Source organism: Equus asinus, chromosome 19 (genome assembly GCF_041296235.1).
Source record: "Equus asinus isolate D_3611 breed Donkey chromosome 19, EquAss-T2T_v2, whole genome shotgun sequence".
NCBI classification, from domain to species: domain Eukaryota; kingdom Metazoa; phylum Chordata; class Mammalia; order Perissodactyla; family Equidae; genus Equus; species Equus asinus.
The window spans coordinates 27,561,970-27,586,043 of NC_091808.1; the positions used below are offsets into that span (position 1 = coordinate 27,561,970).

Here is a 24,074-nt window from a genome sequence, read left to right on the forward strand (position 1 = left end):
AATTTTTTGAGAAATCTCCATACTGTTTTCCACAGTGGCTGCACCAGTTTGCATTCACACCGGCAGAGGATGAGGGTTCCCTTTTCTCCACAAACTCTCCAGCATTTGTTGGTTTTTGTCTTGGTGATTACAGCCATTCTAATGCGTGTAAGATGGTATCTAAGTGTACTTTTGATTTGCATTTCCCTGACGATTAGTGATGTTGAGCATATTTTCATTTGCCTACTGGCCATCTGTATGTCTTCTTTGGAAAAATGTGTGTTCATATCTTCTGCCCACTTTTTGATTGAGTTATTTGTTTTTTTGTAATTCATTTCTGTGAGCTCTGTATATATTATGGAGATTAATCTCTTATTGGATATATGATTTGCAAATATTTTCTCTCAGTTCACAGGTTGTTTTTTCATTTTGATCCTGGTTTCCTTTGCCTTTAGAAGCTCTTTAGTCTGATGAAGTCCCACTTGTTTATTTTTCTCTTGTTTCCCTCATCTGAGTAGACATGGTATTCGAAAAGATACTTTTACATCTGATGTCAAGTACGAGTGTACTGCCTATATTCTCTTCAAGAAGTTTTATGGTTTCAGGTCTTATCTTCAAGTCTTTGGTCCATTTTGAGACTTTTTTTGCGCATGGGGAAAGATATTGGTCTACTTTCATTCTTTTGCATGTGGCTGTTCAGTTTTACCAGCACCATTTATTTAAGAGGCTTTCCTTACTCCAGTGTATGTTCTCGGCTCCCTTGTCAAAGATTAGCTGTCCATAGATGTGTGGTTTTATTTCTGGGCTTTCAATTCTGTTCCATCAATCTGTGTGTCTTTTCTTGAAACAGTACCATGATGTTTTGTTTACTATAGCTTTGTAATATATTTTGAAGTCAGGGATTGCAATGCCTACAGTTTTGTTCTTGTTTTTCAGTCTTGCTTTGGCTATTCAAGGTCTTTTGTTGCCCCAGATGAATTTTAAGATTCTTTGTTCTATTTCTGTGAAGACTGTCATTAGGATTCTTATTGGGATTGCATTGAATCTGTAGAGTGCTTTAGGTAGTATGGACATTTTAACTGTTTATTCTTCCAATCCATGTGCATGGAATGTCTTTCATTTCCTTTATGTTATTAGCAATCTCTTTCAGTAATGTCTTATCGTTTTCTTTGTATAGGTCTTTCACCTCCTTGGTAAAATTTATTCCTAGATATTTTATTCTTTTTGTTGCAATTGTAAATGGAATTGTATTCTTGAGTTCTTGTTCTGTTAGTTTGCTATTTGAGTGTAGAAATGCTACTGATTTTTGTAAGTTGACTTTGTACCCTGCAACTTTGCTGTAGTTGTTCATTATTTCTAATACTTTCCTGATGGATTCTTTAGGGTTTTCTATATATAAAATTCGAACTGACTTTGCCCAAATAAACTCTTAAAATTAAAAAACAAAAAAGGTCTCCTAGATATAAATAAAAAATGCAAAGTGTCACAGGTCTTTACGGTGTGTCTTATTTGTTTGAAAAAGGAAAGAGGTAATCTACACATACATTCTCATGTGGGGATATGTCGTAGTGTACCCAGAAGGGATCCTGAGAAACTCAAAAACTGTCACCTCTTGGGAAGGGGACTGGGAGTCACCAGAAAGAGGGTGATACTTTTAACTCCACACACTTTTGTATTATTTGAGTGGTTACCGTAGGTGTTTTGCAATTAAAATAACTACATAAAACCAAAGGAATATGTACAACAAATGGAAAAAAGGTGAAGAACACACATTTTGCACCTACCATTTACTAGCTATGTGGCTTTGGACATGTCACTTAAATTTCAACAAACTAGGATGTACAGCATTATTTGCATAAGATTTAATAAAATTAATGATGATGGTTCATGGCAAATCTAGGAAATAGCAACAAGAATTTTATCTTTTGTAAAATACAGTGAAAAGGTAGATTCTGGAGAAAATCATTGTTATAATTTGGTAACACCCTGCGAAAGACATACTGCTCTTTGCAAACAAGATAGTGAAATGAAAAGAGAGCACACAGGACCCAGGCCTGTCCCCCTCTAGCACACAGCTCTGTCTAGAGTTCCAGCAATTGCTATCAGTCTGATCTGGGAATGAAAATGGAATGAATGCACCTTTCTCTTGCTTAAACATGGGGATGAGTGTCAGCAGGACCAGGGTTCCGGGTGGTCTTTCTTTACCTGCTGCCCCTGCCATGTGCTCATCCATACTGAGCAGGAGCTCCCAGGCAGCTGGCTGGATGTCCCCATACATCTCCTCCGTCAGAATTGGTGCTGCCTTGATTAGCAGAGATAAAGGAGCAGGCGACAGGCTCATCACCTGGGGAAGGATGGAAATCACAGCTTAAAATCTTTGAAGACACTGATTGCTGCACTCCTCCTGACACTTGAGTGTCGTTTCCCCTCTCTGCTTTCCTTAAGTGACCTTAAAATACTTTCTAAAATGGGAGCGTACTCACTGGTATGGTGTATAATAAGCTTTATACCTCATTAGCTGATGCATAATTAGAAAAAAATCATACAAATTTTATGAGGCTTTCACCACAAAAACTGCTCTGCAACCACCTAAGGAAAAAAACCGTAGAATAAGTACAGCTCTATGAGAAAAGAAAGACTCCAGCCAATAATGTTTGTACTGAAAGTCGTGACCGAATTCCCAAGCATTCTGTTCTCCTTCCTATTAGGAGCTGACTTCCCCGGAAACTGAGCAGCCTGTAATTTATAAAGGAGTTCCATTTAGAAAGTTAGTTTTCTACACCAGTGAACTTAGATGGCATTTTCCCTTTGAAACATTATACGTTGTGGTTATTGCCCCAGACTGGCTCACAAAGTCCTATTTAATCCATTATTTCAGATAATTTAGGTGATAAATGTAGGCTCTGGACAAGTCGGCCTTTAACCATCATTTTAAACACTTCACAGAAAAACACGAAAAGCTTTTCTTTTTTTTCTGGGGAAATGGATTATGATTTAGAGCTTAGGTTGTAATAACAATACAACAATGTGTCAAGCGCTGGACAGGTCGGTAAGTGTACTATCTCTTTATTTCCATGCAATAGTCTTTTGAGGTGCATCTAGTGTTAAAATCCCCATCTCAGAGATGAGGCAAGTAAGACCAAGAGGAGTTAAGTAACTTGCCCAAGGTCCCAGAGCTGGGGCAGCAGATGTGAGATTCAAACCCAGAACGTCCTATTCTGAGAATGGTGAGCGCCTGACCACACACTGGTAGAAAATCAGCTCCATTGGAGGGGGGCGAGTGGGAAGGGTCATGGTTCTGGCTTAACTCCCCAAGCCTTGCCTCTTTGGAAGCTGGCAGTCTAGCAAGAAGGGATTCTTTCCCTTGAACACTGGGTGGCACTCTTACCCACCAATTAAAGTGGGCTTTACACCAACACTGCCAACTGGCATTGTATGTCTCAAACAGAAGTAAACGGATATCCGGAGCCCCCTCCCTATCATGGCTCCAGGAATGGTTCTGACCCAGTTGTCAGTACCTGCAGTCTGATGTATTTCAGCATCCCAGAGTCCTTTTTCCCTTCCAGGTTGGCGTCTGAAACCCTCTTCTTCAGAGAAGGCGTCCTCAAGCATGACTTGTCTGAGCACTGAAAAGAAGATGAGATATGTGATGGAGAGGACAGTGCTCTCTCAAAAGCCAACAGTGCTGCTTTCCCCCCAGTTCTCCAAACAACCATCTTCTTCTAACGGGAGCGATGATTTAAGGCCTTTTCAAGGGCTCAGACTCTCTGAAAGTGATAAAAGCCGTTACTTTGTAACAAAAAGGAAGCTTAGAGATATTTAGCAACAAACTCCTCTTTTACCACTGAGGAAACTTGAGATCAGAGAGGTGGAGTAACTTGACTGAATTGCAAAGCTGTTTATCAGCAGAATAAGAAAAGGACACAGATCTCTTGACTTCCGTTCAGGGCTGATTATATTCCACCCAGCTGTTAAGAACACAAATCTTTTAAAAATATTAATTCAGCTAAAATCCATTTTATCTAATAGTCCCTTTACAGGGTTGGATGTTACAAGTTGACCATTTGGTTATGGAAAAAAGAATATTTAATAAAGGAATGTTAGGAAGTTGAAGATAAAAGACTCATCAAGGAAATATGTGTTCATAGCATCCGTCATCCAGGCTGAGTTGTATAGGTAAGATGGTTTCTTTAAAAAAAAAAAAAACGCATAAAAAGAAAAACAAAAAAACATACTCATCTGTTGGAGGCAGCAGCTCTTCCTTCCAAGTGTCCCCTCAGCCAGGGTCCAGGACAGCCTAACTCCCGAACATAAGCACAGAGGAGACGTATTCTCCCCTGCCTCCCTAAACGCCCGGGAATGGGGTGGACAAAGCAGCTGGGAGAAGGGCCGCTCCTCAGGGTGACAGGCCCTTGTTTATGTATCCTGAGTCCTGATTCCTCCTCTTTCTGCACTGCAGGCTGTGCAAGGAGGGACTCCATCCCTTTGCACAGAATAAGTGCTCATCTGTGTCTCGAGAGCCATGTCAATGAAATGCTTTCTCCTTCAATGCCAAAGGAAAAAGACTGAACTCCTTAAGAATTTTTGAACAGAGTTTCACAGTATTACAGATGGAGATATCTGAAAGAAAAGGCAAATCTAAAAGCACAAGCACCTACCAAGAGCGTCTTTCAAAACTCTGACAAAGACCCAAGACAATGCATCTGTTATGTGACTAGTGGGGAATGAGCCTTTTAAAGGATCTACTTGGAAGCAATGAATCAGAGCTCTTGCTGTGTTTTCTAAAGACAAAAACATGGAGGTGCACACTTAGGAACCCATCACTTGGCCAGAGAAATCCCGCATTGCTTTTTTTTTTTTTTTCTGTGAATGTAAAGCAATATTCAACATAAGTAACATGCCTATTTTATATAATTTGAAAACTATTCTAAAATCATATATGGCAGTCATTTTCTATATAATTGTAGGGATGTGCCTGACTTCCTTTTAAAATGTCAAGTTATTTAGAAAATGGTATCTCTCTTTTACTCTTTCTATTTATAAAACAACACATGCAAATTGAAGAATATCTGGAAAATACAGAAAAACTGTGAATAAAACAAAAATTCCTATAATCCTCAACCCAGTGATGGTCATTATTTGGTTCTTTTCAGCCTTTTTTTCCCATATACATCATAGCAAAACCGTGAGGATGTTATGTATGTGACACACAATTTTAAACAATCCATTTCACTATGACCTTATAATGAATATTTCCCCAGCTCATTACAATTATTTTAAAATATGACTTTTGAATTTTATAAATATTTTACCCATTCTCCTTTGGCTGGACATTTTGTCTTTTTCAGAGTTACTTTTGAACAATACTTCTTAATTAAATTATAGGTTTATTAACCAGGCAGATACAGGAAAATACTCAGCTTAGAAGGAACAGGATGGATATTTATATTTGCCTCTGAAACTCTGGGAGATGTCGGGTTCTGGTTAATTCTGTCTACTGGGGACAGAAGGTGTAAGTCACGCTTCTCAGATATCAACTATTTAATATCCTGGCGTGCTTCTTAAGGAAAGCTCATGATAATTAGGATGCTTATTTTAGTGGAAAAGAAAGGAATTGGAAGGGCTTTCACACTAGGTGATGGGCTAGTCAATCTTCTTGAGTGACGTGTTCAGGCTGGAAAGATAGATACTAAGTACGGGTACACGTGTGATGGGCACTTGTGTACACTATGTGAAAGTCCTAAAGTCCGTCTACTGGTATGATCTTAACTCATACTAACAAGGCTATCGGTGGCTGCTTTTTGCTTTGGTAACTTGATATAAAACTTGGCTAGAAGAGAGCTAGGAACTGGATGGGGTAGGAGGCTAGTTCTGAAGGCATCTATTGGTTATTAAGGGTTTTTGCAAGAGTAAGGAATTTCACTGGACTAGGAGATGCACATAGTCGTTGGAATTACACATCAGGTTGGGACCTGTAAGGAAACCCAGGACCAAAGAACAGAACGTTTCTCTAACAGAGGACATCATTTATTGTTGAGGCAGTCTACCACAGGGAGCTGTGATGGAGGGGAGGCAGCTACACAGCCCCAAGAGCTGTCAAGGATACTGGGACATGCTTGCTATGGCATGGTACAGAACTTGGACTACCGTCATTTTCTTCTCTGTATGCAGAGAAGAATACTGAATGCTGACTTTGACTTCTCTCCTCATCCTGACCACTACTAATTAAATTTGTAATGCAAACGCAATCATTTGACTGGCTAGGGATTCATCAGTTGTGGTGTTTGGATCAAAAAAAGGAGAAGCGGGCCCACCAAATTCCCATCCTGGGAAAAATCAAGACCTAGGGCCTGATCTGGCCTCACAGCAGTGTTGCCCAGAGCTTTAGAAAAACGTCGGTCCTGCAACAAATCCACTGGCCTCTTGCCATTTGCATTGGCTTCATGAAATTCACCAACTCCATGCCCTTTCTTTGCTGGGCACATATCATCTTCTACCCTCTTCTCCTTTCTGGCTGAAAGGAAAAAAGTTATTTTATCTACTTCTTTTTTTATCAGCAAGCACTAATTGAACGGTTACTCAGTTTGGAACAGAGCATTGGACAAGGTAGAGGTATATAGGAAAAATCAAATAATTCTTTGGTGAAGGTGATTATATAAATAATGATGACTTATAAAAACCCCTCAAGTTTGGAAACGCTCTAAAATAGACTAACAGAATGTACAGTGAGTCTCCGAGCTTTGAGGTGCAGATTAGCAGGTTGATCAGAGTTAGATGGGTTACAAAATGTACTGGCTGCCATAAGTACATTCTGCCATGAAAACCAATTAAAAAGGAAATAGGAATGAAATAGCGATTGCTCATAAGCCTCAATTTTCGTCAGAATCACTGCTTTTACTCTTGATTTATTGCCTGCTCTGTTTTTGTTTTGGCTCTGGAAATGTGAGCATTACTCATTTATGTGACAGATTCAGAGCAGGCAAATGGAAACATCGTGAGAGAAAAAAAGAGCTTAAGCAAGAGGCTGGCATTTTGGAAAGAAGGTGTTTATCACAGAAGATTCAGTACATCTTTTCAGCTCTCCACCTGCATGGTTCATTGAAATGTGTTAAGGTTAGAGGACGTGTATTCTTGCTTTACCTTCTCTCTCCCTTTCAGAAATGTGAGCAGCGCAGAAGGTTGGCAAGCCCTTTCTACGGCTTCAGGCTAGTGTCCTGCTTTGGCCGGAGGTGAAAGCACTCACAAAACACCCTAGAACTACACAGCCCACTCAGCCACTCAATATTTACTGTCCTTCTACTATCAATGAGGTACTCTGCTAGTTATCACACAGATACAAAATGTTAAGACTGTTTCCATTTCAAGAAGTTGATAATTAATTGGCAGAGGAGAAACAGGCATTTAAATAGGCTCATTCTGCAGGCAGAGTGATCTTAAAACCTCTCAGTGCTTGTCACTACTCATAGGATAAAGTCTAAAACGCTGCCACGACCTGGGAGGCCCTACGTGATCTCGTCTCTATCTGCCCGTGCAGCCTTTTCATGCACCACGGTCCTCTGTGCTCCAGCCATGGTCCTTTGTCCTCACCTCTTCTCTCTGGTTGGAAAACTCCATATCCAATTAACATGCATGCATCCTTCAGTCCAAGCTCATCTGTCACTTTACTGAAGAGGCTGTCTTATTCCCCCCAGCAAGTCAAAACCTCATGCATCAGCTTTCTCAACATGGTGCCCCTCTCCTTTGTTGCACTTAACACTGTTAAAATTTTACATCAATTTGGGGGTTTATTTGATTACATACTGTCTTTCCAACTAGACCGTGCGCATCATATGAGAGCAGGGACCATATCTCTTTTGTCCAGCATTATACCCAGCACATGGTATGAATGCAGCATGGTCCACAGGTTCTTTAAAAATTTGATGAATGGGTAAATGGATGGATAGATGAATTAATGAGTGAAGAATGAGAAAAGCACAAGTAAAGCAGCACTGCAATTTTGAGGAAGGAGGGAGGGAAAATGACATTAATCATCCACCTGCAGTATGCCCTGTGGTGACAACGAGGGAGATCAGAACAGGCCTCAGGGAGGAGGTGGCACTTGCGTTGGACCTTGACGGATGTCTGGCTTTGGTCATGTATGGATTACGGGTGAATGCACAGGTGGAGCAAAGGTGAGAAATCTCAGTGTGTACGCAGAACAATAGGCATTAATTAGGTGCATTTTTGCAACTTCCAACATAAATGGTTTTTTCCTAAAGCTAAGGTAGTTTTTATAGGAAGGAGAACTTACCTAAATGAAAATAGGTTTTATTTTTAATGTAGTGTCACTTACATTTGAGATATATATGTGTATAGACATGTATATGTGCCCACACAAACCATGCATACCCACACATACACATGCCTGTATTTTTCCTTTCACGTCATCATTTAGCAGTTCATGCAGCTTATTTATTACCCACATTGATCTATTCCCCACCTGATTTTCCCTCAGAACTTCTGTAGTTTGAATACAACGAGAAGCAATAAAGTCTAGTTTAAAAAGCCCTGACTTTGATATTCCATTTTTCTAAACTAAAGTCTGGTTGAATACGTGATAGATGTGAGGGTAGACAATCCCATCTTGCTGAGCCTTGATTTTTCATCTGTAAAATGTGGAGAACAGTATCTCCTGCACAAGGTTTGTAAGACTCAAAAAGCACTTTGTCAATGATATAACCCTCCTTATACCCTCACACATGTGCTTCGAAAAAAATACTAAAACATCACATCCCAGGAGACAAATTAGCACACTTACAACATGCATGAGATACATTTTTTTTCCTTTAGGATGTCCTATATTAGCCAAAATTTCTTCAATGAACCTGTATTACTTTCATAATAAAAATTTTGCAATTAAAAAAAAAATCCCTTTGCAAATCCTAAAGCATTACAAATTGCTACACTACTCAAGTGTGCATTTTTTGCTATTGCTCATATTTTCTAGTTGTTTGATTCATATTTTATTGCCATCCCTCCACCCAAACTTAACTTGCAAACTCTTTAGTAGAAAGATTCCTTTGTTATTTTTTATGTCTCCCAGAAATTGTGCCAACAGCAGGCGCACCATGAATGTGCATTGAAATGAATAGTATTATATAAAAAACTCTTTGCAGAACCACTTGTGAGAAGCGGCTGAAGGGGCACCCAGCAGCACTTAGGCAGTCTTGGCCATCATGTCTGTTCAGGGGCAGGTGGGTATCTCAGGGCTTCCAGGGCAGGAGCACGACAGCCCTGGCTCCTGCCTTCATCTTCCGCTAGCTCAGCTGTTCAGCATAGTTGTCAGGAAAGTGCAGCCGAAGGCTTAGAAGATGCAATAGTTTCTTGGAGGAGTGTCCTTTAGTCTAATTGGAACTAGATTACTCTATTACTTATCTCTGAACAGTCGGGCCATTTATTACTTATTTCTTAATACATAACTGTATCAGTTTTCTATTACTGCTGTAACAAATTACCACAACCTTCCTGGTGTAAAGCAGCACAAATTTATTATTTTACAGTTTTGGAGGTCAGAAGTCTAAAACTGATTGGCAGCGCTCCTGGAGACTCTAGAGAATCATCCATTTCCTTGGATTTTCCAGCTTCCAGAGGCTGCCAGCATTCCTTGGCTCATAGCCTTGCACCTCTCTGACCTCTGCTTCTGTTGTCATATCTTCTCTGCCTCTGACTCTCCTCTCTCTTTTCTCACTTATAAGAACCCTAAAGATTACATCGGGCTCACCTAGATAATCCAGGATAATCCCCCCATTATAACTTATTCACATGGGCAAAATCCCTTTGGCCACATGAGGCAATCTATTCACAGGTTCCAGGGACTAGAATGCGGACATCTTGGGGGAGGAGAGCATTATTCCGCCTACCACGGTAACCTACCCATCACTACCACCTCCACAAATTCATTATCTGTTCACAGACATAAGACAAAACCTGAGAAAAGATTCCATGTTTGCTCACGGACATGAAGACAAAGCATTTGTCTTTCTTGCACGTATCTTCTGTCTTTGCTCAAAACAACACAGATCCATAGCCTGGTTTATTCAACTTTAGGGGCCTGAAATTTGTATTTCCAGAGAAAAGACTGTTAGGACACCATTACTACATTGTCAGGTGGGCATTTTCTCACCTCCTTCTGTTTCTTGCCCCGGAGAGCCACGTTGCCGATGTTGCTGCTCTCCCGGAGGGCATCCACAGTGTCGCCGTAGAGCAGCTTGATGGCCCTGACCAGCCGGGCGCAGGAGCGGCTGTGGTACAGGTAGCAGTGTGGGTGGCAGTAGTCAACATGTGTGCAAATGAAGCTCTGCTGATTGCACAGCAAGATCATGACCTGGAACACAGACATCACAGAGACTCAACTAGGCAACCAAAGTACAGAAAAATCATGGACATTTATGTCGGGTGGAAGATGGAAAGTCAGAATGTCAACTTTCCTTGATGGGTCTTGAAACCACAGTGATTCAGTAACTCCCACAAAAGAACAGAGTTACAAGCCTTCATGTACTTGGCTTCTTTGGCTCCCTCCATTCACACTTGATAGAAAGATCTTTTTGAAACAATAAAGGTTAAGTGATCTTCAAAAACTTAAAGCAATTGTTGGGGAGCATATGATTTCCAAATATTTCAAATCAAGATTCTGAACTTAAAACACTATTTTTTCAGCTCTTATGTTGTGGAAAGAGCCAGAGAGAAGAGCAGAAATTGGTAAGGTCTGTCCCAAAGGATTTGGCTGGTCTTGGCAGCTGTGGGATGTCTTCAACTGCAGCCCACCTACATAGACCTTCAGGATGTTTCTACATCCTCCACCCTGGCCTATAACCTTCAACTGGGCCTTGAACCCCACTGTAGAGCCCATTTCCTCTCCTTACAAACTAATTTTTTCTCTGGCTTTTGAGCCATTTTAGTTCTTCATTTGTAGCTTGATCTGGCTCAAATCCTCACATCTTCTAGACTTCTCAGGAATGATTCCAGAAAAGAACTCAGTTGATTTAAAGGATATGGTTATTTTAAGGTAAGGAATGAAGGCCCTTGAGTTTGTAACTTCCTAAGTTGCCTTCCTAAAAAGGGAGTAGCATTCCTAGAGCCACAAAGTTAGTCAAACACATATAGGGTAACCTTCCGAATGGTCCCTCCTTCATGAAACTAGTTCCCACCCCAACCCCTAATCTTTTGAGAGACTGTATGCCATACTGGATGGAGAACATAAGTAAGTCTACATGGCAGGGTCAAGTAAACCTGCCAGGCAGGGCTGCCACACATTTCCTTAGGAATGAGAGGCCTGGCTTACTCTGAGACGAAGATAAAGAACAATACAATCAATTCCATACCGCTGTCAAACTCAGCTAACAATACCTCATACTCTTCAAGGTTTTCTAAAAAGTGTAAGTGTCGTCTGAGCAGTAAATCTCTCTCAAGATTTCCTGAATATCTTTGATATTCCTGTTTATACTGGTAAACAGGGCACATGTTTCCCTTGTTATTCTCAAATCTGGCTGCTCAAGAGAAACACCAAGAAAGCTTAACAAAAAACAAACAAGCAAACATAAAATGAGCATTTTACTGGACTTTTGTTCAGGAGATTCTGATTTAGTATGTCTGGGATGGACGTGGAAGTAACTTAGAAATCTATAATTTTAAAATCCTACCTGGGGCTGTCCCTTTGGTAGACTTAGTTCTAAGATGGTCCCCAATGATCCCACCTCCTGGTATTTACGCCTTTGTGAAACGTCCTCCTGTTGAGTACGGGGTGGCCTAGTGACTTACTTCTAACCAACAGAATGAAGGTGATGGCATGACGCTTCCATGATTGGGTTCTATAAGATAGTGACATCTCCCTTTTAGCAAAGTCTCTCCTTTCCTGGCTTTGATGAAGCAAGCTGCCATGTTGGAAAGGCCCGTATGGCAAGGAGATGAGAGTGGCCTCTGGCCAGCATCCCTTGAGGAACTGAAATTCTGCCAACAACCACATGAGCTTGGAAGCAAATCCTTTTCCGGTCAAGCAAAAGCCTGCAGATAAGACCCGAGCCCTGGACGATACTTTGATCATAGTCTTGTGAGAATCCCTGAAGCAGAGGATCCAGTCAAGCTGTGCCAAGATTCCTGACTCACAAAAACTGTAAGATAATTAATGTGCGTTGTTTTTAACACACACATATATAGTCATGTGTTTTTCTAAATATATATATATATATTTGAGTGCATGGGATAGCATTTAACAGTGAGGCAGTCAGGACCTGAAGGGCGTGATGTGGAGAGAAAGGGCGTTCACTGAGGTGAGTAAAACGTGAGCACAGGCCCATTTCCCCTTGAGGCATTGCTACTTCTTAAGCATACGTAGCCAGGAGCCAGGCAGAGCTTTAGGGAAGCTCATGGGGCTGGAAGATAAAAATTAGAGTTCAAAATTACCAAACGAGGGAAGAACTGAGTGGCCAAGATACTGTAGATTAAGAGAATGTACAGGGAGATTCAGAGAAGTGAGACCGACACTGGGAGAGACTGTCTCCCCTTCTAGGAATTTGCTGATTAAGTAGCCAGGAAGCCAAGCAGAAACCAGTTTATAAGCAGAGTGGAGGTTTTGGCAATTTCACTGTGATGGGGAAACAAAATTGGAGTTTCTGACCTGTCAAGAACGAGGGACCCTAGGACATACCCCAGAGTCTCCCTGGGAACCTCGGAGGGTTCCATACTAGAAAGTATGTGGGTAGGAGGGGGTCTAGAAAGAGTGCAAGTCAAGTCAGCTTAGTCCCTGATTCAACTGAGATGATCTTCTTTGCTGTCTGCCAAAGGATAGGGTATCCTCTCTGGAGAGAGATAACATCATCTGGAGTCTCTATAATTTTTAAAAATTAGTAAACTTTGTTTTAGAGCAGTTTTAGGTTCACAGCAAAATTGAACAGAAATTAGAGAGTTCCCATATACTCCTTGCCCCCACACACGCATAGCCTTCCCTATTATCCGTGAGAGTGGTACATTTGTTACAGTCAATGAACCTACACTGACACATCATTATCACTCAGAGTCCATAGTCTACATGAGGGTTCACTCTTGGTGTTGTAAGTTCTGTGGGTTTCAATAGACGTATAATGAAATGACACGTCTACCATTGTGCCGCTAAAATTTTTCATCCACCATGTTTGTAGTCAATGAAATTACCAGGCATGTTAAGGAGAAAAACCAAGAGAAGTAAAAACAATAGACTCATATACTGGAATTACTAGCCTTGGACTCTAAAATATCTGTGATCAATTATGATCACAACGGAAATTTTAAAATATTTTATCTGAGTGATAATGAACGTTTGATGTGTCAAACCTTGTGTGATACCGCTAAAGCTGTCCCTAGAGAACAGTTATAGGTTTAAATGAATATGTTAGTAACGTGGCTGAAAATCATTGACCTGTGTATCCATATCTTTCTAGATAGGAAAGAAAGCAAATTAGGCTCAAAGAAGGTCAAAGGAAGAAATAAAGATAATAGCAGAAATTAATGAAACAAAAATCAAAGATTCCAAAAAAAGACAAAACCAAAAGCAGGTTCTTTGACTAATAAAATTGACAGACGTCTAGCAAGACTGATCAAAAACCAAGAGAGAAAAGACATGACCTACAATACCAGAAATGATAAAGGTACATCACTATAGATCTTACAGAATTTAAAATGATCTTAAGAGAATATTATAAACATCTTTTTGCTAATAAATGTGAATATTTGGATTAAATTGAAAAATTCCTAGGGAAAAAATCAATTTACCCAAACTGCTCCCAAAAGAAAAAGAAAATCTCAATGGTCTTAGTTGCACTGCATAAATTAAATCTGTAATTAAAAACCTTCCTACCAGGAAATTTTTATGTCTAGAACATTTCACCTGTGATTTCCTCTAAATATTTAAAGAAGAAATATCACTGGTCTTACACAAACACTTCCAGAGTGCTTGTGTGTAGAACACTACACAGAAAAGTAAACAGCACTATTGAGGGAAATTTAAGAGGTCCTAAATAAGTGGAGGGATATAAATTAATTGAAATGGAGAGATCATTTTATATATTGGAAGACTCAATATAATAAAGATTTCAATTCATCAATTTTAAACGATCTTTATATTCAATGTAAGGCTTTTTTGGAAGCTTTTTTTGATGGAAATTGAGAAGGTAACTCTAAATGAAAATGAATCTAGCCAAGAGTCGACCAGGCCATCCTGAAAAAGAACAAAGTTGGGAGACTTACACTTACGTGAGCAAAAGAAACCTGATGCGACAGAGTACACAGCATACGATGCTAATTATACACATTTCAAAAACAGACAAAACTAATCTATGGTGTTGGAAGTATGGCGGTTCCTGTTAGGGGAGGGGAGTGACTGATAAGGGGCCTGGATAGGGTTTCTAAGGTATTAATGTTCTTCCTGACTTGGCGATGGTTACACAGATGTGTTCACTTTGTGAAAATTTATTGAGCTGTACACATAGCTTTTGCATGTTTTTCAACATGTAAGTTGGACTTCGCTACAAAGTTTTCTTTAAAAGCAGCCGCCTCAGGGATTCTCAAAATCAGCCAGCTTTGGGAACCACTTCCATAGTGAGAGCACAGCGCTGTAAACTCTCAGGGGCATCACGCCCAGTCAGCCATTATCTGACTCTACCAACAAGTCAGAGGGAAATCAGAAGAGATGGTGACAATTCGTATCTAAGATCAGTAACATAGCTGGCAGGATCCTGCCAATTGTGGATCTGATGTCATGTTTCCTTATCCTTCGCCTTCTGTCTTCATGCCCAGCTCAAACCTTGAACTCTAACTATGCCTGCAGTTTCCCTGGGATCCCCTCCTGCCTGTGCCCGCTGGATGGCCCTTTGGGGTGTGACCTTCATCATCTTAGAATCTCCATGTCCTGGTTTACAATTTGATCTAATGCAGGCCCAGGACTGACACCATGATCTTGCTCTCAGCGTTTGTGCTAACCTGTATAAAATTGACCACAATGCCTTGCCTGTGTCACTCAGGCCATCTCCACCACTAACCTGGCCTGGTCCCTCATGATTTTCCCTGACGTACGTAGACCCACAAGTCAGCCATAACAAAGGACCCTTGGTCTTAGTTAAGTTTAAAATGAATACAATCTACCAGCATATTGATCCTAGTGGGCGTTCAGACACCCAGCTGAAATATAAACCTGTGGTTTTTCTTGGAGGCTAACTTGGATTGATGGTTTTAGTATAATCTTTTGTCCTCCCTCCACAGATCTTCCTCAGTGCCAAAAGAAATTGACCTCAGGCTCTTTCTGAGATTCCTACTTACGTGAAGCCATGACATGTTCCTGTGGTAGTTTTCCTCCGTGCTGGCGGTACTCATTCCCTCCGGCTCAATGCTGGGTTCACTTGCACTCCAAGGACTCCCTTCTTCAAAAGAAAAATACCAAGAAAGGTGTATTGTTCCGTCTCCCTGGAGAGCATCTTGGTGCGGTACAGCTGTCCATGCTTTTGAATCCCAGGGCAGACTACCACAGCCCAGTGGGTTGCAGGGCATGGCATTGACTTCAGTGGAGGAATATTAATTGGACTGTTCCCCTCACCGCCAGTTGAACTGGCAATGACAAAGACATTTATGATCTCTGTTATGGTGGCTTCCATTCTGAGACATGGGAGCAGAGAAAAAACAGAGTCAAGTCCTTGAATTGCAGAGATGAGCAAGTTATTGGTGGAGTGCGCCCCAATCCATTCCAGACTGCCCAGACCTTGCAGGTGTAGCTAAGCAGGGACACCAACCAACCTGCAGTGTCCACACAGCATGCTGCTGCCTCCCACTGCTGCTGTGACTATGGCTAGGGCTACTGCTGCTAACACCACCTGGCTTTGCTATCAGAGCAATTTCTAAGATGGGCCGGGGCCTCGGAAAAACTAAGGGAATTTGGATGTAATTGCGTCCAATCGTGGACAACCCTTTTGTCCAAAAGGGGTTTGGGATGAAGGAGACATCTCTCAGGAATTCACTACTTTGTATACTAGACAACATAGCTTTGTCCTCAAATCTAAAAGCTTTTTTGAGTTTTCTCCATGACAAAGCCATGCCTCTCGCCTGGATAGTTTAATTCAACTGGCTGGGTTAAATTGATCAATTCAAATAATTAATTGAAATAACTTTTTCCCCAAACTAACTTATAATATTGTTACAGCTTCAGACATATAACAAAAGTAGTCCCAGGGTTCTTTCTATTGTCTCCTTAAAAAATAAGCTGAACCTTAGGTAATGCATAAATTAGCTATTTTCAAGGGCGAGGGTGGGTGGGTGTAGAAATGTTTCCTATTTTAAACTCTCTGATTAGATCTACTCAGATTGATAATTCATCCACATTTCCTGACTGACTTCTAAAACAATTTACCTAAAAAGGAGAGCTTTCTTTACTTTTTTTTTTTTTTTTGAGGAAGATTAGCCCTGAGCAAACATCGGCTGCCAATCCTCCTCTTTTTGCTGAAGAAGACTGGCCCTGAGCTAACATCCATGCCCATCTTCCTCCACTTTATATGTGGGACTCCTACCACAGCATGGCTTGCCAAGCGGTGCCATGTCCACACCGGGGATCCAAACCAGTGAACCCCGGGCTGCCAAAGCGGAATGTGCGAACTTAACCACTGTGCCACCAGGCCAGCCCCAAGGAGAGCTTTTTATATTGCTTCTCACACAGGGACAGAATGGCAAAGAAAATGTACTTTGACTTTTACTTAATAGTTGAAGTCAGGCAGCGCTAAGTCCTATCTGCATGCCTGCTTAATCTTTTTCTCGTCTACTGTGATGATCAGCCCATTTTGGGTTTCAGAGTCTCTGGATCCTACACTGACGGTCTACAACTCTAATGCTTCCCTTATATACAGAGCTCATTTTCAGGTATTAACATACTTTACAATCATCCCTGAATTTATCTTTAGAGCTTCTCCTCAGAGTAGGCAAGGATTAAATAGAATTTTTCCCATTGGATAACTAGAGAAAACAAATCTCTGAGATATAAAGTGACTGGTGGAAGGTCACTGATTGTCAGGTCTAGATAATCTGTTCTCGCTGATATTTTGGTTGTTTTTACTATAAAATAGAGACTTTAAAATTTAGAGAACCTTTAGCTAGTTGTCCCCAAGGGAAATTCTACATTTTGCTTTAAAGGTCCTCATCAGAAGAATGGATGCACAAACATCTGCATTTCAAAACCCTGTCCTTGTTGTTAAAGTATCTTCTTTACCAAAGGCATCCTCTGGATCCTCGCTGTTCAAGCTGGGGTCCCCGCACCAGCAGCATCAGCTTTGCCGGGAAGTTTGTTAAAAGCGCAGAATGTCAGGCTCACGCCTCAGACATGCTGAATTGGAGTCTGCATTTTAACAAGACTCCCAGGTGGCCCATGTGCACGCTAAGGTTTGAGCAGCCCTGCCCTAGAGAGTAACCGACGGCTCCGCTCTCCATCCATCAATGTGTAAGAAAATGGACTTCAGCTGTTTCAGGATTTGGGCCCTGTCTTCCTACCCCCCGTGTCCCTGCACACCCCACTCCTCTATGTTACCTAGGTCAGTGACAGTGTCCCTGCTCTGGGACAGCTGCAGCTCCTCAGCCTCAGACTCTGAGTCCTGCCGTGATAACTTGCTGCTCTTTAAGCTGCCGACCCGGCGAATGCTGGACAAGGAACCCCCCTTCTTCACCTGGAAACTGCGGGTTCCTTTAATCTGGAGCAGGCGGGGGCCTCCTATCCTGATCTTCCTGCTGGGAACTGTATTAAAAGAATAAAATAGGGCTTTTCCCCCTTAGTTTTCCCCAGCCAGTGTTAGAGCCAAGCTCTCCCCAACCTGTCCCTGAACAGCCTCCTCTCTCGGCTCAGGTGAGCAGCGTGTCTGGACAAGGCGCATCTCCCAAGCCGCTAGTCAGGCGGCTCAGTTAGGCAGGCAGGAGGCTGGGTCCACCAGGAAGGGCTGGTGCAGCTTCTTTCTCGGACATAAAGCTCATTGGCGCTGGGAACAACCTGCTCTTTCTGGCCCAGGGTTCACAAGCATGAGTGTGCCCTCGCAGCAGCATCATCTAGGACTGTCAGTGCACTTACATCACATCATTGCTGGATTCAACAGAACCACACAACATTTGTCCTTGCTTTGAAGTGGGACTTACAGAATTCTGTGACTTATGTAAACCCCTTCATTTTGGAATACCTCATTAAGAAATAAAACAAGAGGTGCTTCTCTCTCCAACAGTCAGCAGCGGGTTCCGCTCAGCTCCTCAGCAAAGGCACTAAAGGGTCTGTTCTCATTGGGCTGCTGAGAGTGAGTGTGAAATGGTTCCATTTTCAGTGCACCTAGTGATTTCATAGCATCCTCCTTTCAGTCAAAAGGCTGGGTGAGATGTGAGTCCAAATGTTGCAACACCCTGAGTCAACCTTACAGTCTATATGTACCAAGAAGAACATGCATTATTCATCTTTAGTGTTCTGGAAGAAACAGTCATCAGTGAGGAAAATGAAAGGGTAAAACAAACACATTTACACTTGAAACCTACTTTTCTTATCAAAAGCATCCTTATTTCCCATAGTCATATATATATATACCTCCTTTCTTTTCTTTTGAAGATTTGATGTTGTTACCCATTGATTTTGTACGGGCGGGATAAAGAAATTTTTCAGAGCTTAAAGTCATTATCAGGAAGGGGCCATTTTTGTAAAGTTTTCTTCTTAAGATGGAAACAAGATTCTAACTAATTATTTAAGGCATAGCTATTAATATTTTTAAAAGTCCCAATCACAAAGATTGCATTTTAGTCTCAGGTTTGTCACTCACAGGAGAGTTAGTGTGTGACTGTGATAGAATTTGTACAGCTCTATAAAATGGTAATTAAATGTATACTTTTAATGCCATATAAAGGACCCTAGAAGGATTCCCGTTGAATGTGAAATATTTCATCTCTGATTTACTTGTGTGATTGAGAAAGACTAAAGTTACCACCACTCAGCTGGTGAAGGCTGCATGGATTTCCCTGGACACATCTGGATAGAAATTCTTGTAGCACAGTTGGATAAATCCCACAAAGACTATAGACCATAAAGCTCTATTTTAATTATAGCACAAAACTCATCCGTTGTATGTTTCAATATGATTTTTAGGCTTAATTGAGACTTTATGATCTACTTGAAAATGCATTTGAAACAGAATATAATTATCTTTTCTAGTGACTATGAATACTATTTCATGTCAAAGTAGATTGGAAAATAGAGAAAAAGAATAGAGAGATAATTTTTTGATTTTTACAGAGGCATATTCTAGCATTCTTTTCCTGGTTTCATGATACCTTTCAACCTAAAAATGCAGCAAAATAACCCCAAATTAACGTGATCTGAAAGAAACTGAATTTTGAGACCCTGTTCTGCCACCAAAGATAATTGGAGACATCTTATAGCACTGAAAAATTAATGTTCAGAATTATGGCGTTGGTTGTTTACAAAGGACACAGCTGTTAGAATTCAGATTTGGTCTTGTGCATGAAAAACGTCAGCTGAGATTGTACAGCACTGAATTTTAGACTTTATCTCCATGACAATGAAAACTAGTATGAAAGTGAAACAAATTTATCTAAATTGGATAAAACATCTCTTTTTCCCTTTTTTCTCACCCCACGTTGTATCCATCAGCAAGTCCTTTTGGCTCCACAACTCAAAATTTCATAGGTTTTTGAAAGCCCCGTCACTTATTCCCTAGACAAATGCAGCTCCCTACCCACTCTCTCTTACCCCCACGCCCCCAGTTTGACTCATCTTTCAAATAAATAAATTGTAAATACACATATTATACCACTTTTCTGGTCAAAGCCTGTCCACAAATCTCGAACACAAGTAAAATAGAATTAAATTTCAGCCATATCTACAGACCCTATTTATTTGCCCTTTGGCTTCCTTTCTGGCCCCATCTTCTACCATTTTCCCTCCAACTGTTCTACTGTGACCATGTTGGCCTTTTTGTCTGCCATCAAATGCTCTGAGTCCATTCCCACATCAGAGCCTTGCTCTCAGGGTTGTCTCTGTTGGGAAGACTCCTCCTTCAGCCCTTTGCTTGACTGGCTCCTTCACATCCTACAGGTCTCTGCTCAACATCACTTATAGGATCCTTCTCTGACTACACCCCTCCCAGTCCAGGTCACTACTAATTCTCTGACCCTAATTTGTTTTTCTTCATACTACTTATCTCTACTTGACAGCCTAGTATTTAACGTTGTTCACTATCGTGTTATTAACTATTAGCTAATATAAACTAAATGTATGTCGGGAATTTTTCCTGTTCATTGCTGTATTCTGGGAGCCTGTAATGGTGCCTGGCATACAGTGGGTGTTCAACAGATGATTGTTGAATGATCAGACACATCTTGTTTTTTGGAATACCAGTCTTGATATGTATTTGGAATATAGGTAAAATGATCTGACGGACCCTGCTTGGAGATTTTAGGCAGACATCTTCAGTTCTAAGGATTATTTCATGTTAGTTTTCCTTAGTAGCATCTGAATTGTGCTCAGGTTGCTTATTTCAAGAACTCACATTTTTAGCTTTTATAAAAACAGATGGTATGAAATTTTAAATAAAATTTTAACTTAATAATCTAAGTTAGCAGGTCCCTATGTCCCCATTTTCATATTGGCTTTAGCAGCTGGTATCTGCTTGTCAAAAGGATTAAGAACTATTTAGGAATCTTCGGGAAAGTTTTGCCAACTAGCAAAGGACATTTTATTTATAATTTCAGTTTTCTGCTCCTCATTTATCAAACAACTTTCATATATTGAACACAGCCATTGTACGAGAAAAAAATCACTAAGAATTTGTGTTTGGATTTTAAAAATGATTTACATAAATAATAATCATGATATTAAAGTGTTCTTAAAAGCTAATCTGGTGTTTTATTTTTTTGAATGGTGTGGAATTTAGTCCACTGAAGTTCAATGATGTTAGTATTAGGAATTTTTACTTCAGCTATTTTAAGCGATAATTAACATAACAACTTTGAGAGGGCAAAAAAAATTCCTGTGGGATATATTTAAAAGATGGAAGTTCTTCATCATATGCAGTTATCCTTGTCTGAGGTAGTAATATTTGAAAAAATATTAATTTGATACTTCTTCATACTCAGAAATTGCTAAGTCTTGGCTGATAAATACTTAGTTCACCATAAATTCAATACTATATAATGATTATTTACATTTTTCAAATGTCACGACAACAGTCTGATCTTGAAATATTAAAAAATGTTTCCAGTGTACAATTCCTTATAATATTTTAAATATTTTATATTTTCTCTATCTAGAGCTATTCTTTTCGAGAATCCTTCACTTCTTAACTTATCCAAAGTTTGTGGAGTCATTGTCTACAGGACGCTAGAAAATACCTAAATGCATAAAATCATCTTTGATTTTCTTTACAAATGTGCCGATGTTCCTTTAATTGAAATTCACTAGGAAAACACTGACGGGCAATGGAATTTAAGAACTAGCAAAATCAGATAGAGAAATTAAGAGCTTAAAGGAGGCTTTAGAGCCCAACTTAAAATTTTGCAATCTTTACTTTAGCTCATAGTTAGGATTTTCTGCATGGGTTCTAATCTATGTGCTCTTGAAACAAAAAATAATAATAATGACAACAATTATTTATTGTGTACCTGTTATGTACCAGGTATTGAGTTTATGCTTTACTTGCGCTGTCTCATTTAAAGCTCTCAACACCAAATGAGGTAGATGTTTTTAACCTAATTTTACAGAGAAGAAAACTGTGGCTTAGAAGCTAACTAACTTGGAAGGTCACACAGCTAGTTACCACATTTCAGCATTTTCAGATGCACATTTTTTCACATTTTAACGTATCTGAAATTGAGATTTGTCTTACAATTGACAGCATCTCAAGATTACTAGTGCCAGATAGCAATTGTGACACATTTGTTACTGCTTGTGTCTATGTGAACATCTAAAGAACCAGCGAGAAAATTTGAAGAATAGGTGTCAGTATCTTTGAACTCCAAGGAGCCAAATGGCAGTCGAGTGTGGGAGTGGGTGACGTCGAGTGTGGGAGTGGGTGACGTCGAGTGTGGAAGTGGGTGACCGTCGAGTGTGGGAGTGGGTGACGTCGAGTGTGGGAGTGGGTGACGTCGAGTGTGGGAGTGGGTGACGTCGAGTGTGGGAGTGGGTGACGTGGTAGGGCAGATGTGTCTGGCAACATTGCTGAAACAGGAATTAAAGGTAGGCTAGCTTCCTATAATTGCAGGTTGGCTTAAGTAACTAGCACCAATAGCTTAACTACTTTTGTAGATTCGTTTAAGAAATGATGTATTACTAACATTCTAATGACACAAAGGACATTACCATACAGAAAAACACGGACACTGACGATTTTGAGTTGAACAGTGATTAAGAAATTTGACCTCTGAGTTGAAGACAGTGTAGAAAAACTTTAATCGGTTTATTTTATTTGTACTTTCCTTTTTTTTCACTGCACATGAGTGATATATAGTGATAATAAAAATCTACATTTAATTAAGTCTGAAAGTCCTCTTTCAATAAGAATGAAACACAAACTATGTGATAAGAAAGTATCGTGTAAGAGCTGAATTAGGAGGATTTTTCCTTTCTTTAGATAAAATAATGGTTCATCTTACAACTGATGGCATCTTACATTCAACGGGATGCGGAGAGTTACTGAGCTGGAATTAGAAGCCTGGCCTCTGACTGCAGAGTCCACTCCTACCTCATTGAGGGAACACAGTACTGTTTGGAGCCAACAATTTCGGGCTTCTTTTGGTGTACAATTCTGCAGTTTAGACCCCACACCAAATATCCTATGAGAAAACTTGAAACATGAAATAATGCTTTTCCATACCTTTCTTCTCCTCAACACCTGCATCTGATTTCAGGGTGTGGCTACTACTGTGGAGGGAATCTTTTGAGTCTTCATTTTCATCCAGGACCCCAGCAAAGCTGATCTTCCTTTCATATCTGTGTCGGTCCATATCCGGATCCAAATGATGTCTGCAGCTCTCCGAGTCCTGAAAGGCCAGTGAGGAGCACATCAATGCTGGCCTGTCCCCACCTCTGCATCTGCCTGTGGTCACCTGCCTCCATTCTGAATGGCACACAACTGCATTTAAACAGCCGAATTCCTCTTTATCGAATGCCAATTTTAGATCTCGGCCATAAAAAGTTTTCTTGAATTAAAAAAATCTCCCCTAACTCGTAGCTTTTCCCATTTCTTCACATGCTTCCCCTTCCAAAAGCACAGACCATGTTCCAAATCCAGAACTAGCTTCCTCACCTTCTAACTCTGTCCGTAGTTTTAACTGCGTCTTTGGCATTTGTCTGTTTATTAAGTAATCATGCACTGAGGGCATGGAGTACGAATGTGTTAGGTACTGGGGGATAAATAAGAAATTGTGCTCATCCTAAAGGAGCTCAGAATCTCATGACAGACACTGAAAACGTAAACAAATGATAACGTCCAAGACCGAGAGACAGAGTAAGAGCTTAGGTCAGACTTGGAGGGTGTGGTCAGCAGAGTAATGGAACCCAAAGATGTCGAGGCCCTAATCCTTGCATTGCAACAGGAACTTTGTACATGTGATTAAGGTTAAGGACCTTGAGATGGGAGATTATCCTGGATTAGCCAGACAGGTCCAAACTAATCACACAAATCCTTAGTAGTAGTGAACTTTTCCAGGCTGTGGATGGAAGAAGGATAAAAGCGATGCTGAGTTACTGGCTTTGAAAATGGAGGAAGAGTCCATGAACCAAGGAACGTGGACAGCCTCTAAAGATGGAAAAGGGCAAGGAAACAGTCTTTGAGCCTCAGAAAGGAATGCAGCCTTGGCCACACCTTGACCTTAGCCCAGGAGACTTGTGTTGGACTTCTGATCTCCAAAACTATAAAATGATATGTTTGTGCTGCTTTAAACAACTAAATCTGTGGGAGTCTGTCACAGCAGAAATAGCAAACGCATACAGACGTGATGCTGGAGTCTGGAGGGTTCAGTAAAGGTGGCACAGCAAGTGAGTGGGGAGGCCGTTCAGGCCTGGGAAGCCTCAG

At 40.6% G+C, this 24,074-nt stretch overlaps 1 protein-coding gene across 18 annotated transcripts in view; it reads right to left on the reverse strand.

Moving 5' to 3' along the window:
• Positions 1-24,074, reverse strand: part of UNC80 (unc-80 homolog, NALCN channel complex subunit) — a 218,256-nt gene that overhangs the window by 79,897 nt on the left and 114,285 nt on the right. For 13 of the 18 annotated variants that reach the window (XM_070489843.1, XM_014867746.3, XM_014867745.3 and 10 more), the window contains exons 26-31: positions 22,875-23,040; positions 17,549-17,752; positions 15,304-15,404; positions 10,142-10,342; positions 3,498-3,605; positions 2,185-2,323 (exon numbers count right to left, since the gene is read on the reverse strand). In XM_070489843.1, the coding sequence (XP_070345944.1) occupies positions 2,185-2,323; positions 3,498-3,605; positions 10,142-10,342; positions 15,304-15,404; positions 17,549-17,752; positions 22,875-23,040 (919 nt within the window). The remainder of the gene's footprint in view (positions 1-2,184; positions 2,324-3,497; positions 3,606-10,141; positions 10,343-15,303; positions 15,405-17,548; positions 17,753-22,874; positions 23,041-24,074) is intronic. The other 5 variants (XM_070489851.1, XM_070489850.1, XM_070489849.1 and 2 more) reach the window with 1 other exon arrangement.